At 55.5% G+C, this 15,149-nt stretch overlaps 7 protein-coding genes across 7 annotated transcripts; 3 read left to right on the forward strand and 4 right to left on the reverse strand.

Moving 5' to 3' along the window:
* Positions 1-433: 433 nt before the first annotated feature.
* On the reverse strand, positions 434-1,826 carry GNI_124510 (hypothetical protein; the record flags this gene model as incomplete). Its single annotated transcript, XM_011133669.1, has 2 exons — positions 434-485; positions 538-1,826. The coding sequence occupies 2 exons, from the start codon at positions 1,824-1,826 to the stop codon at positions 434-436; spliced, it is 1,341 nt and encodes a 446-aa protein (XP_011131971.1).
* Positions 1,827-2,114: 288 nt separating this feature from the next.
* Positions 2,115-3,043, reverse strand: GNI_124520 (CRAL/TRIO domain protein; the record flags this gene model as incomplete). The annotated part of the gene is made up of 2 exons (XM_011133670.1): positions 2,115-2,841; positions 2,979-3,043. The coding sequence occupies 2 exons, from the start codon at positions 3,041-3,043 to the stop codon at positions 2,115-2,117; spliced, it is 792 nt and encodes a 263-aa protein (XP_011131972.1).
* A 323-nt stretch (positions 3,044-3,366) lies between these two features.
* Positions 3,367-3,783, forward strand: GNI_124530 (putative nicotinate-nucleotide adenylyltransferase; the record flags this gene model as incomplete). Its single annotated transcript, XM_011133671.1, has 1 exon — positions 3,367-3,783. One exon carries the CDS (start codon positions 3,367-3,369, stop codon positions 3,781-3,783), a length of 417 nt encoding a protein of 138 aa, XP_011131973.1.
* Positions 3,784-4,263: 480 nt separating this feature from the next.
* Positions 4,264-5,242, reverse strand: GNI_124540 (nucleosome assembly protein; the record flags this gene model as incomplete). The annotated part of the gene is made up of 2 exons (XM_011133672.1): positions 4,264-4,574; positions 4,654-5,242. The coding sequence occupies 2 exons, from the start codon at positions 5,240-5,242 to the stop codon at positions 4,264-4,266; spliced, it is 900 nt and encodes a 299-aa protein (XP_011131974.1).
* Positions 5,243-5,569: 327 nt separating this feature from the next.
* Positions 5,570-6,543, forward strand: GNI_124550 (hypothetical protein; the record flags this gene model as incomplete). Its single annotated transcript, XM_011133673.1, has 2 exons — positions 5,570-5,875; positions 6,031-6,543. 2 exons carry the CDS (start codon positions 5,570-5,572, stop codon positions 6,541-6,543), a joined length of 819 nt encoding a protein of 272 aa, XP_011131975.1.
* An 863-nt stretch (positions 6,544-7,406) lies between these two features.
* GNI_124560 (hypothetical protein) lies at positions 7,407-10,149 on the forward strand (the record flags this gene model as incomplete). The annotated part of the gene is made up of 2 exons (XM_011133674.1): positions 7,407-7,569; positions 7,613-10,149. 2 exons carry the CDS (start codon positions 7,407-7,409, stop codon positions 10,147-10,149), a joined length of 2,700 nt encoding a protein of 899 aa, XP_011131976.1.
* Positions 10,150-10,493: 344 nt separating this feature from the next.
* GNI_124570 (hypothetical protein) lies at positions 10,494-13,286 on the reverse strand (the record flags this gene model as incomplete). The annotated part of the gene is made up of 1 exon (XM_011133675.1): positions 10,494-13,286. One exon carries the CDS (start codon positions 13,284-13,286, stop codon positions 10,494-10,496), a length of 2,793 nt encoding a protein of 930 aa, XP_011131977.1.
* Positions 13,287-15,149: the final 1,863 nt, after the last annotated feature.

A 15,149-nucleotide genomic window follows, 5' to 3' on the forward strand; every position in this document is an offset into this window, starting at 1 on the left:
GGTCGCTCTACCGACGGTCGCTCTACCGCCCGATCCACTGCCCCCCGATCCATTACCGCCCCCCGATCCATTGCCCCCCGATCCACTCCCTTGCTGGCGGTCCTTGATTGACCCAACAGCACCTGGCACACCACGGGGTCGGGCACACACTGCTCGCTTTCACACTTTAGGACCCACGAAGAGAGGTCCTGATGGGTGTTGATCCATCGCCGAACAAGGTCGCGTTCCACATCATCGTACGAGCACACACGAAAGGGGGCGACCGCCGGCTCCGACCGCTTGGGCGTCGTCCTGGCCGCGTCGAAATAGTTTTCGTCAAGGTAGCCCAGGTCGTGCGAGTGGGGGTTGGTGGTGAAGCAAGGCACTAGACGAATCGAGGCGTCGTCGAAGGCCTTAGTCACTACCTGGCGCCAGAAAATGTGTGCTCCGGCACTCATTCCGTCTGCGATTCCTGACCAGCGATCACGTGGGAAGGGTAGACTCTCCTTAAACAAGAAGTCCATCAGCGGTTCCGTGAACTGCGGCGAAAAAAATGACTTAGACAGGTAGTCCGTTAAAGCCATCAAGTCGTACTCGCTGCGGACTCGCACGGCGGGTAGCAAGTCGAGCAAAAAGCGCAGTTGTGAGTTGTCAGTGGCTTTTTGTGCCGCGGCTAAGAAGGAGCCTAGCGAGTAGAAGAAACTGGGTGCATACGAACCAAGCTCCGAGTCGAGCCAAGACACCAACAGTGGGCTCTCTAAGAGAGATTCTTCTTTCCGGGCCGACTTGTCTTCGTTGTTTAGGTTCATGCCGTCCCAGGACAGTTGACCGCGTTCTTGCGCCATGGACGCGAGCAGTTCCTGCATCTCCGGACTTACCACCGGGCGGTCCCGCTGCGTCGCCTTCTCCACTTCCTTATTCCGCGCCCGAGCCCGAGTCAGGTCCTTCAACTTTTCTTTTTCCACAAGAAGCTCACTGCGACTCACTTTGAGACACACACTGTCCGTCTGAGCAGACCGCATCACTGAGGAAGCACGGATACTGTGTCCGAAGGCCTTTATCGACTCCATCTCGGCGTCACGCGTACGCGTAAAAGGCAACGTCTGCTTGGACAATGCCGTCCAATCTTTCACAAACGTGTCATATGCACGTAGCACTTTGAAAATGTTGTACACCACCTCCTCTAAATTCTCTTCGTCCGGCGAATATAGCATCTCCCCCCGCAGGTTCTCCACGAAGTTTTCAGCCAATACCAGCCGGTGCTTCCTGCTGGTCTGCAAGGCCAATTCCATTTCGCAAAGAATCGAACGAAAGTGAGCTATGATCTGCTCCTTCAAAGATGAGAAGTCCGGTACCTTTGATATGTAGTCACGGAAAGCAAGTATGTACGATCCAAAGATCTGCACTTCGTCACATCGACTATCCATGTTGAACGTGGGAATACCAGGGTCCATGGGCAAGCCTGTGAAGCTGCCCACTTGGTCCATTTCCGATGTGGGTATAACCAGCAGATTTGTAACCAGTTTTATTTGCTCATAGACCGATAGAAATACCGAATTTTGAAAGGCTTCTGGGATAGTCACATCTGGGCAGTTCGGCTGATAAGTGGCCGGGAGCTCTTCTTCGGCATCCAGAGACGGAATATAGACAGTCGAAACAGGGTACTGAAGCAGTACAGTCTCAAACGCTTTGGTCGGTGGGTCGCAAAACCGTTCCAAGGCGCGCAAGTACTCTTGTACAGGAGTATACTGTAGGAGTTCCGTTACCGGCAAAGATGCAGGATCCAGAACCCACCGGTTCGACGGCGGCTTGAAAAGGTCACAACCAAGCCCCACCACCCGAGACATCCACAGGCGCTGTCGCCCGACGAACTTAGTCAAAACATAGCCATGGAGGACTGTGGCGCCCAGCAACACTTGACTTAACAGTCGTACCATAGAGTGCACAATAACATAACTGGCCAAGGTGCAGTGTCTTCTGCTCCTTTACTAAGTATGTCCCGAGATGACTTGGACTCTACCTGACTTGGACTCCACCTGACTTCTAACTAAGTTCCAACTAAGCTAGCCCCAAGGTGGCCGCGCAGGTTGAAAGTGACGACATTGAAAACAACCATGTTTGCCAATGAAAAAAAACTACTTGTTCATGGGTCGGCAGCTGTCTACTTCCGTTGGTACGTTATGTTTCTCATTAACTGTTTTGACAAACGCCAACATACCCTGCTCGGCTTCGCTATGACCCAGCATAATGGAATCCGAGCCGCCGATTTCCGGGGGGAGATCTTGCACGTCGCAAAACTCTGTGATCTCCTTTATGTGGTCCTTGCCCTTCTTGATGATGCTGATTTTTTTGGTGGTAATAGGGTCCAGGAAAGGTGTAATGGTCGACCAAATCCAAGAGACCCAGCCCGGTGCATTAACTACGAAGATCTTGTGCGCTCTCTCGGGGTAGTGCTGCCCAATCACCTGGCTGCACCTCTTCAGCATAGAGAACGTGTCCCCCGTTAGGTCCGACATTGAGCAGTTATCGATGTCGAAAACAGACACGAACTGCGCGTCCTCCCGCGGCTCCAACACGCGCCACAGATACTCGGTCGTAAACGTATAATGCTGCTCCATGTCGTCCAACGTCAACCCCGCCGACCATACCTCCGCCAGCCGCCCGTGTCCAGGACGCTCAATATAGATATACATTCCCTTAGACCCAATCTTGTGCAAAGCATGTGGATACCGCTCTTTGATGTACAGAAAATTCGGATGCGCAATCTCCAATATCTCGTCCACCTTCTTTGCAACCCGCCACTCCTTCGTCTTTTGCCACCGACGACGGGCCTCCTCCGGCGTACTCGTACCCCGGATAAAACTGCAAAACCAGATACTCCCCAGGCAATATTCTGTACTCGTAATCCCGCCCCTTCCCCCCGGGGCAACTCGTTGAACTCTACCCCCGGAACACCTTCCCCCAGAGAACTCGGTCCCCTAATCCTGCAGAGTGCTTACCAAGGAGGTATCTCGTCGTTTACGTCTTGGGGGTCTCCATTGGCATACAGAGGCGGAATATTCATTTTCGACATGAAAAAGGTCGCGCTCTTCGGCGGTGCCTTCGACCCGCCCACGGTGGGTCACCTTAGCCAGATAAAACTCTTATCAGCGCAAACAGATGACCAAGTAAGCAGCCGCCAGCCGATCGCACACGCGTGTGCACACACTTCATTAACGGCGCAAATGCACGGACGACGAGGTATGCGGTTAGGGCAATCGGCTATTGGACACGATTCGTATAATACCTTGTGGTCAGCTGGGTCGCGGCGACAAGGCCGTGCACGCCACGGATCAGCAGCGGCTGGACATGATTCGGACAGCACTGAACGAGTACCGGGATTTATGCATGGAGCCCCTCGTGGAGGACATTGAAGTGGATGACACCGAGATCGCAAAGGGCCGGTACGTTCCAACTTACGAAATGCTGGACCTGTTCGCCGAGCAGCACCCGGACGAGGAATGCTATGTGGTCATCGGCGAGGACCAGTGCTGCCGCATGAGCCACTGGGTCCGCGGTGACTGGATGAGAGACAATGCGCTCTTCCTCATCATGCCGAGAAAAGGCTACGCTCCCCCGAGCGGCCCGCTGCCGGCCGAACACGTAAAGAAATTCGTTCGCTGTCCCGTTCGAGAGGACTGTTACATAGAAATTAGCAGCACCCGAGTGCGCCAGTGGCTCAAAGAAGGACAAACGGGAAAGGTCGACCGCTACGTGCTCCCGTCAGTCCTACAGTACATCCAAGCCCACAATCTGTATACTTAATTACAGTCAGTGCTGGAACAAAATGTGTCTATTTTGTAACGCATCCAGTGCTAGAGCACAATCTGGCTGATTGAGGAAACCGGGACGAAAACAGTTGTGACGGTTGGGTGGCTGACAGCAGGAGGGTTGCTAATACAGAAAAGGGCGCCATCAAAGAAGCTGATCTGGATTAGCTTATGATGTCGGTTGTTTCAAATCGGGTTATTCCCAATCGGGTTGTTGCAGTGGGTTGTGCCTTCCAGGAGAATTCCAACTGATTCGGCCCAGACCAAAAATGCGGCTATAAATACAGTGAGTGAATTAGACAGTAATGAATCGGGCAGTAGTCAATTACAGTAGAGAAGTGAGCCTTGAAAAATCAGCTCCTCTTAGACCAACGAGCTCCTCTTATAACTCTTAGGGAAGGGGGCCGCACGTTAGTCCAACTTTTGTCCGGGCGCCTCCCTTCGGTTTGATCGGTCGTTGAGTATGGGCACTTCTTCAGTCGTCTTGAGTAATCTCTTCGTCCTCTTCGTCCTCGTCGTCGCTGGCTTCGCAAGCCATGCTTCCTTCCAGGTCCTCCTCGCTGTCGTACTCGATATCTAGGTACCAGCCGGTAGCCAAGGGTACGATTCTGTCCCGAAGGATTTGGCCCAGCTCATACTCGACCGAAAAATAGTTCTCCAGCCGTTGCACCTCCGACTCACGCATGACCTGTAACTCCTGCTCAGTCGGGAACACACGAGTACGGAAGAAATTAAAGAAAGACGGTCTGGCCTTCTTTACAGTAACCGTTCGCATCTCCTTAGACACTACACATACGAAACACGTTTAACAAGAGTGTGTGTGGTGTGTATCGGTGTGTGCTGATTGTAATGATGTGAATCCTACGTTTATGTCTTTGACGTTTGGATATGATTTTGACAGTGACGTCTTTTCCGGGCTTCCAGTCAATCTTGGTGCCAATAGCTTGGACCAATAAGTTCTCACCTGTCTCTTCGTCTTCGTCCATGACGAATTGTTTGGTAAGGACACTGTTAGTAAAGAATGCGTTCGGCTCGAAGTGGAAAGTTATCCTGAAGGACTTTTGCCAATCACCGTCTAGGCAGTCAGCTTGGATGTCGGTGATGTGTTTAAGCACTGGTTCGTCCCACACCTCGATGCTGGCACTAAAGGTAGCGTGGTGCTTTAGTGCTTGCAACCAAAAGTCGGTCACCAGAGACTTTTGCGTATCAGATCTCGGCTTTAATATTTCAGCTCGCTTCTCGTACAACGGCTTCGACGCCTTCAAATACTTCTGGATTAATACCGCATACTCTCTTCTGCATTCCACCCTCAACTTATGCTGCTCCATGTGCAACTCACATAGCTGGTCGATAGCACCCTTCGTCGCCTCCGAGTCAATGAGTCCACTGCTGCTCAAGGTGCTCTTCGCCCTCTCTATCTGCTCCAACTTCTTTTTAGGCTGGACGACCGGCATTAAATTTTTCCCTGCACAAATGCCCAACAAGAATGACACAGAAGAAGTGGAATGGTTGAAAGAAATAACATCTCTACTGTCACTTTTACCGGATGCCCACGGCCTGTATCTGCTTTTGCAAGTAAGATGATGACCTATCCGATTGCAAAACAATGTGAACACGTGTGTGCACACGCGCCGACTACAGCGGCCGACTACAGCGGCCGACTACAGCGGGTATGGCCTGAGGTACATACACCTACATGAATGGGCAGTGTGGGTACCCCTAGAGGACAGTGAGGGTTGCGTAGCTGGGTTGCGCACACAGTATGGATTGTGTGGTTTTAGATGGATGATTATTTAGTGAAGAATGTGAATGAAGAAGCACTGAAATCTCAAAATGCGGTTGACGGACTTTTTGTATCAGTAATCAAGGCGGTTTACTCGGAAGAGGACCCGGCCGTGGCATTGGAGCGCGAGCTGCGGTTCCGGAATCTATTTAAACAATCGCCCGTCTTGCAACGACCAACGGAAGTGGGCACCTTTGACTTCCGGGGACCCGCGCGCAAGCGGCTCCTGTCCGATTTTGTGGGCACCTCTTCCACCCGTTGTACGAGCAGCGCAGGAGGATCGCTGTTCCATGCCGAATGGAACGTAAACGGATTCTCCATCGTGAGGCAACACCGACCCCCACCGGTCTGCCCCCCCACCGGTCTGCCCCCCCACCGGTCTGCCCCCCCACCGGTCCTGCCCCCCCCCACCGGTCTGCCCCCCCCTCCGCCCGCGCTGATGTAACATAATTCGCTTAGAGTGCGATGGATCAGTCGTCGTTTCGGTTGGTGTCTCCGAGGTATTTGATGGCGACGAGTAGCAATGTGATTGTGCCTTTGAGGATGATGTTGACGATGGATGAGGCACGATTGAAGGTGCATTTATCGCTGGCGGATACGTTGAACGTGACGTTCCGTGTGTATGTGAACGAGTTATTTGTTTCCGATGAAGTGAGTCACTACTTCGGAGAGGCGCCGTGGGCGACGGTACAAGTCGCGGCGCTGTTGCAGGACCTGCCCACCGATCAACTGCGTGTCGGAGTGATCATCTACTCCGCCGGTGAGGCTCGGAGACTACGCAAAGGTACAGATATTGATGCGCTGCCAAGCATGAGTAACTTACTCGATGATAACAATAGCAACGCCATCAAAGAGATACTCGCCCAACACAAAGTCTCATGCGGTAACTCGAACTCCTGCAGCCCTCTCGCCGGCGTCTTCACTCCCGAAGTAGGCAACCCCGCCACCGCCGGCATCTTCGAAAAATGGTGATCTGCGGCGGGGCGAATTACCCCTAACCGAATAGCCGCAGGCGAATAGCCCTGAGCTATCAGCCTTAGGCGAATAGCCCTGAGCTAACAGCCAGCCGTATGCTAACAGCCGTGTGCTAACAGCCGTGGACTGAATGTATTTATAAAGACTCGGTGTCTTTGCGAACCAAGCGACGTGCCCAAGGGCGCGCACCAGGCCACGCACGACGAGTCACATACTCGTCGCTAGGCCAACAGTCGAACCAGACCGTTCGCTGCCAATTTTTGTCGGGCCTGTCTTTTTGCCGGTCTCTGGACTTTATCAGTCTTAATCATTGCCACTGCGCCAAGGTTGCTTCGAACCACCGTTGTCTGGATATAAAAATTCCTACTGGATGAAATGACTGCCTTGTTCAGCTTGCAATCACTCATTGTTGTTCTGCTGCTGGGGATATGCACGTGTGCATACCTCAAGGGAACCTTTCCAGGGCTGATTAACCACAGGAATGACGGCTTTTATGCGGTAGGCTGACAATGGTTGCTGGCTAATACTTGTTGAGTAGGTGCTGGGCAAATTTGCGATCGTTGGCGAACGTCTGAGTGGTTCTGTGAGTCTGGCCTGCGCGGCCGCAGCAGTGAGCGTTCTTGTTTTAAAATGATGACCGCGCGTGTTTGCCGCTCACCGGGGAGTGCGTATCTGCAACCGACCTAGCTGGGGGGAGTGCACACGCGCGGTCCGGCAATAGTGCACGTACAAACCCACGCTTACGGTGTGCATCGCACCGCAGTGGTTCGGCTGGGCGAAGCTGGACGATAGGCAGTGCAGGCTGAGGGGAGGAGGGACGGAGTTGTTCCACTCCCTCTTTTGTAGCAGCTTTTTTATCGATGCTTAGACGCCCCCTCGGAGGCACAAATGTTGTAACTGAAGTCCCCGACGCCGAAGCGGCGCTGCAGGCGGTGGAGGCCCCACCGGACTCGAACCAGACGGCTTTGTCGCACTTTGTCGGTGATCCGTTGCCGCTGAAAAAGGACCATCCGGAAGAGCCCGGTACGCACCCTGCATTCCGGCCTGGCGAACTCCCTTCTTTCAGGCACGCTGGCGGAAGTGTCGACGCCCCTAACGGCGACCCCTACTGCCACAGGAGTAGACTCGGCCGCACCGAATGAGACAGCGGCTATGTACACAGCGGCGAAAAACTCAGCACCTGCGAGCTCGGGGACCTTGGTGTTGCATGGTGGGCCGTTGCACTGCGAGACTCGCGAGACCCAAGAGGGAGTGACGGAACAGGTGTGGTCGGACGGTACGCTGCACTGGGGCCAACGTGCAGGCGACGAGTGGGTCGAGAAGTGGCAGACGCAGGAGGGCACGGTTGTACGCTTCGGCACCAAACGCGGCCAGGACACGAAGGCCGGCCGCGAGTGGCAGGAGCGCTGGGAGGAACATGACGGTACGCTACGCGTGGAGAAACGTGTGACGCAACACGCCCGGCACGGCCCAAAGACCACCGCCGAGAGCGGAACCAGAATCGAGACCGGGACTACGACCAAGACTACAACCGAAACCGTGACTGGAATCGCGACGGAGACTACCACCGGAACTGCGGTCCATAGTGGGGAGGATGAGGAACGATGGGTCGAGCGGCTGGAGATGCGTGCGGGCGAGGTGGTGACGTCGCGCGTGGGCGAGGATCGTGTGCGCGGACGTCTGTGGCGCACGTTTGAGCGCTACCGCGTAGTGGACGGGCGCCGCGAACTGGTGGAGGCTGACTCGGAGCAGAAGTGGAACGATGGCGATACGGTCCGCGAAGTGACGACGTTGCAGCCCGGCGGACGCGTGTTGCGAACGGAGGCGCGCTACCTGCGTGATGGCGAACAGTGGGAGGAGGTTCGTTATGAAGACCCCGTCACCGGCAGCCGCTGGGGCTCCAAAAAGGGTGGGCCGGCTTCTGCAAAGAAGGATGCCACGACGACTCGGGAGGACCCGACGACTCGGGAGGACCCGACGACTCGGGAGGACCCGACGACTCGGAAGGACCCGACGACTCGGGAGGACCCGACGACTCGGGAGGACCCGATGACTCGGAAGGACCCGACGACTCGGGAGGACCCGACGACTCGGAAGGAACCGACGACTCAGGACCCGACGACTCGGGAGGACCCTACAACCCTGGAGGACGGCGCCTCGGCGGTCCCCGACGAGGCGAAGTGGGAAGAGGAATGGAGTCACAATTCGCGGACGGGAGCGTATTCGCGGCGGCGACGAACGGTGGACGTGCGGTCCAAGTCCTCGCGCGGGAGCGTGGAGAGTTATGATCCGGGTTCGGGTGAAAGCTATCGCGAGGAATGGGGACATGAGTTGCGGGGTGGCGCGGAGCGCGAGTGGAGTGCGAAGTGGCGTCGACGAGACGGGGGGTTGGCGTGGGGGGATGTGAGGGATCGTGTGCAAACATTTGTGAGTGATGAGTTGCAGTGTGAGGTGGTGAAGGGCGAGAAGTGGAGTGAGCAACCGGACGGCGGTTGTCACCGTGAGAAGTGGACGCACACTACACACTACCAGCAAGGCCTCTGCATCGAGACTGAGAAGTACGGACACAACGACTTCGGTTCGGACGCCACTGAAGACTGGTTTGAACGTTGGGATGGTGCTGGACGGATGTTGGAACACCGTCTGGAAAAGAACAACCCTGCCAGACACACAGTAGATGAACGCACCCGGGTTGTAGATGGCGGCACGGAAAATGACGGTGGAGTAGACGGTTTGGATCCAGGCGTGGGATCTAGCAAAGTTTGGGTGGAGCACCACCGAGTGTTCGACAAGACGATTAATGAAGTGGATGAGTGGCACGTGAATGCAGCTGGTGAGCGGTGGGGCTTGAAGAGTGGGCGGAATGCGGAAGGAGTGAGTTGGCGTGAGCAATGGGGGCACTCCGGAGACGAGGAATGGTTGGAGAAGGCGTGGAAAAAGGAGACGGCAGAGGAGTCCCGGGAGTGGGGCGAATTGTGGGGCAGCCGTGGGTCAGAGCAATGGCGTGAAACTTGGGGTAAAGAGGCGGGACGGTCATGGCGCGAAAGGAACGAGACGGATGCGGGTGGGAATCTGATAACAAAGAAGGACGGTGAGAGATGGGAAGATGGGCGACTAGTGGACCGCTACTCCGACCACTACGGTGTGACCGCCGAAGGCGAGACCTGGGCATACAAGACCGGTTTCAACGAGACCCACGGCAACTGGCTTGAGAAGTGGAATGAAACTAAAGAACGAAAAACCGCTTGCAAACGAGGAGACAACTTAGCCGGGGACTCCTGGCTTGAAGAATGGCAAGAAACTTATGACCGCACAGGCAACCGCACACATGTCTGGGCACACAAGCAAGGTGCCAACGCACAAGGCGAAGACTGGCTAGAAGAATGGACCGAAGGACCCGACTTCAAGCACGCTATCAAAACAGGCCGACACGACCAAGATTCCTGGCGCGAAGAATGGGGAGAAGAGCCAGACTCATCCAAATGGTGCCGCAAATGGGCAGCACACGGAACCGACCATTGGGGACAGGCATGGGGAAACGGACCAAACGACAAATCCTGGGGACAGGAATGGAAAGGCGACACCCTCACCAACCAGTGGTAACCGCCAGTGCTAACCGCCGTTAGCATTAAGTACTGCAGACCAACTGACCGACAGTGAGCGTATTTTTTTAACTTGGCCAACAGCACATCTGCCGACCAATCCTTTCAATCTTGCAGATCCAGCCAGCCGCCCGGCTGACATGTTTGTCTGTATGAAGGAAGGGACATCGTCGGCGGCGGTCGGCGGCGGCGGTCGGCGGCGGTCGGCGGCGGTCGGCGGCGGTCGTGGTTTGTGGCTTTCTTTGGAACAGAACTATTGTCCGAAAAACGGGTCACCAGAACTGAATCCCTAACTTGGCTCCATACGTGGTTCGTGTACATCTGCGATTGGGTCCCCCCGTGCGATTAATCATCTAGCAAGGAGTCGTCGGGGGAGTCATCAGGGGAGCAACCGTCGTCAGAACCGTCGTCGTGGGAGCCGCCATATATATCTTCTAAAATTTTGGGGTGGTCGTCTTTCAATTCCTGAGGGTTGTCTTCTGAGTAGTCGTCTGCCAAGTATTGGGGGTGGTCGGGGTCTTCCGTTGCGGCAGGTCGTACGGGTCTGCACTGGAAGCCGAAGCGTTCAAGGAAGTGTCTCGTTTCGTCGTTGAGATACGCGTCGGAGATTTGGAGGCGTTCATTGTGGGAGCCGAAGTCGTCGAACCATTCTGCGCAGTCAGCATCCTCGGAGCACTGGCTGCACTCGGAGTAGCGCACTCGGTGGCGGCAGGAACGACCGAACCGGGACACGTCAAATTCGTCCGGCGGCACAGGCGGCCGGAACTCGGAAGTGCCAAGCTTTACAGCATGTTCCGCCAATAGCCGCTCGTATTCCGGCCGCTCCTCCTCCGAGTCCATGTTGATCGACCGACGTTCCACCGTTCGGCCCTGACTCGGCGTCGCAGCCGCCTCCACTGCTCGGCCAACATTCTGATGATCAACCGATTGCCGACCGTCCGAATAACCTTTGAAAGCGCCCGCAAAGTCGAAGTGGGACTTGGGGGCCTCTCTGATCAGGCGATTGGATGCGTCGATCTCTTTCTGCCAGTCGATCCAGTCGGTCCCAGACCCGGCGCGGTTGGTCCCAGACCCGGCGCCGTTGGTCCTAGACCCGGCGCGGTAGGTCCCAGATCCGTCGCCCCGAGGGCGGCTGGGTTCGGCGGTCGTTAAGAGCGCGCCGTACTTAAAGCGGGTGATGGACGAGTCATAGCGCCCTAAGCCCTGTTCCGCGCGCCCGAGCCAGAGATAGATCTCGGGATCGTCGGGACAGTCGTCGACCAAGTACTCGTTCAGCATCCAAAGCGCGTGTCGGTACCCGCCGAGAAAGCATAAATTACCAACCATCTTCTTGCGCAAGCCCCGCCGCACCTGAATCAGAGGCAACTCCCGACACTTCTCGTATTCCACATTCGTGCTCTGGCACTCCAAGTCAGTCAGAGCCAGTGAATACAAACGGAAGGCATCGAGATGCAACCCCCTCGCGCTCAAGCCATCCCCCAACACCATAATGCGTCGTGCGTAACTCAATATATACCCATACACCTCATCAGCCTCTAACGGCTCACCACCCACCTCTTGGCTCTTATACGCTGCAGGATCGTACTCTTCACTCACCAGATCACTGCCGTACTCATCCTCCGACGACACAAAACCTTCGCTCGAGTCGTCAACATCCAGTCCCTTACTCCCTGCCGGCTCACCTTCCGTCGACTTGGCCTCCGTCGACTTGGCCTCCGTCGACTTGGCCTCGGCCGCGCTGGACTCATTGTTAGACGCCTTGAACACCGCCTCGTCCTTGGTCGCCTTGTCCTCTGTCTTTTGGCCACTGGGTTCGCTGCACTCCCCGTCTTGTTCACTGTTCTTTCCGTCTTGTTGACGTGAGGATTCATGGGCGCTGTTCGTGTCAGTTATGGGATCATAGACGCCGGACCTGATGTCTGGAAGGAGCCAGATCTTTCGGACGATAAGCGAGGTGACGATGGCTCCATGTGTCAAGTTCATGAAGCGCTTTTGGTTGCGGCTGGACGGCAGGATTCCGAACCGGCCTTTGCGATAGGTCACGTCTTCGGGCGACCTTCTGTACCGGGCGTCGAACGCGTGTTCTTCGTCCAGAGGTATATAGTACTCCACGTCGTCGTAGCTCTTGTCTGAGACGGCGAGGAGGTCTGAGCAGGAGGCGCAGTCTCCCCAGTCCTTCCTCCGGATTATATCTTCGCGTGGTTGCAAGGGCAGCAAGATGAAGCAATCCAGTAAGAGTGTACACTCGCCAGTCAGCGCTTGTTCCAGCCACGGGTTGATGTCTGCCAGCCCGATGGTACACTGCTCGTTTTCCCAAGTTTCGGTACCTTCGCGTGTGCACACACTCATGTCAAACTCGACCACCGAAAGGATCTGGCACCGCCGAGAGTCCTTCTGTACAGATAACGGTACAAACAGCCAGGCTTCTTGGTCGTAGACGACCTGGTACTCGTTTTCATGGCAGCGCTCCTTGTAGCGAACTGTGTCAATCATCGGATCGAAACTGTTCCAAGACTCAACCAAACTGCAGTAGTCAAGCGGGTTGAGCTTCTCTCTACTGTACAACTCCTCACACTCCACGTAGACTGTGAACCCCTTATCAAACTCCATATTGGGGTAGGCGTTTGGCTCCTCAGGGCCCACGTACTGGAACAAAGCCTTCTCGCCCACGACCATAGTTCGTATCACGTTAGCCAACGCATGGCTGTATACGTAATTCCCCAATCTAGCTGCTATAGGAACGTCCCACTTGCGCCAAGACCGTCTCGTACTAAAGGCCAACAAAGGGTCGTCATTTGCACCCTCTGCCACCGCGTCCTCCGTCCTTTCCGCTTCCTCCCTCAGAATCTCCTCCACCGAGACATCCTCGGGCAAGTCAAACCAGCCCATGTCCTTGTCAAATATGCACACCACTGCGTGCCCTTCCACAGGGTCCACTGAGTCGACAATACCATCGCACACCTTGAACCGGATTTTGGCGGCCGATGAATGCAGCAAACCAGGTATCTGGGGCCGATTCGTAGTATGCACCACCTTCTTCAACACATTCCCGTACGGCCCCAATCTTAGTTCCTGGCCTGCCAGGTGACGCAACACTGTAGGCCGGTAGCGCTCCTGCTCTTCTTCATTCTTGGCCATACCAATTTTACGTGGCGAAAACCCCGATAACCCCCGTCTCCACAAGCGGGAACTTCGTAGCGGGAGCTACGAAGCACTCACGCCTGGAGTCAACGAGATCGCGGCTCAACGCGGCAGCAAGACGAAAGCGGACCACGGCGAACGTAGCCACCTGCAGGCTTGAATCCGTTCCGTGCTTCCATCCCGTGCCTACAGACCCGAGTCACCATGTCATCGCAATGCGTCATCGCAAAAGGTCTATTCAAAAAGAAGTCGTGCACTTCTCTAATGCTGCCCTCCCTACAGTACCTCGTCTATCGACTAATCGCCATCGCTTAAAATTCATCGATACACACTTCGAACAATTTTCTAGGAAACTAGTCACAGTTGCCAAGCCGTTCCATTGGGGCCATCCAGCCCCCACACGCAACCCTGCACCGGTCACCCGCCACGGGGGCACTGTTCTCTTCGCCGCCCACCGGACACTTACTGTCCCGACGCACCTATGACAACCGTGGGTCCCTCGTCTGCCGTCGCTTATTACTTCAACCAACCATAGAGCAGTGGTGTGTCGTCATCTCGAACCGTGGGCCAGTCACAGACCCCTCCTAGTACGGCTCCCATTCAAATGCCCAGATCAAGTCTCCTACTACCGCTCTGTTCTTCTGGTAACCATCTGCCACCCGGTCATCTTCAAGAGCTCACTATCACCAGGAGCCAGTCGTCTACCAGCGTTTCATTCCCTCGTCAACCGTATACGAGTCACCTTCCCTCGTTTCGTCCTTCCAGTAACCGTGAACCGCTGGAGTGACATCAGCGAGTACCCTTCTCAACCACGATCTTGTATGCTGCCGCCACTTGCTCTTCTACCAATTCTGGGCCTGTGAGCGGTTACGATGCTCTCTCCTTGCGGAGATTGGGCCACTCAGGGCTCTCATCGACCCTGGGCCAATCATCTGCCGTTGTTCATCTGTCTTCGTACACACAGGAACCGACCTCCACTCCTGATCAGCTGCCACCTCCGCTTCGCTGTCTCCCTCGTTGTCAGCGCTGCCTCCGTGAAACCTTCACCTTCGGCCGATACGTACACGCCACCAAGCTAGCTCATCTTCTGGCGCCCCCGCACGCCGTCGGAGCCAGGGATAAGGTCCTTGAGTCGTCCAGGGACATAACGATCTCAATAGAAATATCTATGCATGTCTTTGACAAACTCGTTCCCGCGACGAACAACTACAAATGCAAGGACAACTGCCGGACATCGCAGTCATCAACAGTGATGCCGAACACAAGCCCAACGGCAATAGCGCTACCCCGGCCCCCCATTCACCATGGACGAACCCCTGGCGACAGCTGCTGGATGGGTTCAAGGTGCTGTGGGCTCCCGCTATATGCCGAGGTTCCCGCGATTAAAGCCGATGGACAAGTCCGAACGGAACGAGTGGGCTTCATGAGTCAGCAGCAAGCCGTGGCCCGAAGCCGACGTCACCAACGAAGAGCGATTCGAAGACTGGGTCGACTCCGTAGCGGCCGCAGTCCGACATGCAGCATTCAACATGGAAGAAACCGCCATGATTCAACCACTGTGAAACAGAATCCCAGAGGCCCGGGCACCAAGGTCGAATACTTCTACGCAGACGTTGCCACGAGAATGCTCCCAATCAGCAACTACGTCGCCAACATGCACATGGCGATTGCGACCATCCAACTCGGAGACTTCCCACGGCTCAGGGAACTGCTCAACAAACGAATAACGCGCTACGTGAGACTTGTTCACTCCTGGGGTGTCACAGAGACCATATCACGCATTCCTGGAGCGGCGCATCCTTGACGTGGCGTCTCCGCAGAGGAGGACCTGGTTTGTAAACATGGCACGGGGACGAGCCT

Source organism: Gregarina niphandrodes (genome assembly GCF_000223845.1).
Source record: "Gregarina niphandrodes unplaced genomic scaffold scaffold00030, whole genome shotgun sequence".
NCBI lineage: Eukaryota > Apicomplexa > Conoidasida > Eugregarinorida > Gregarinidae > Gregarina > Gregarina niphandrodes.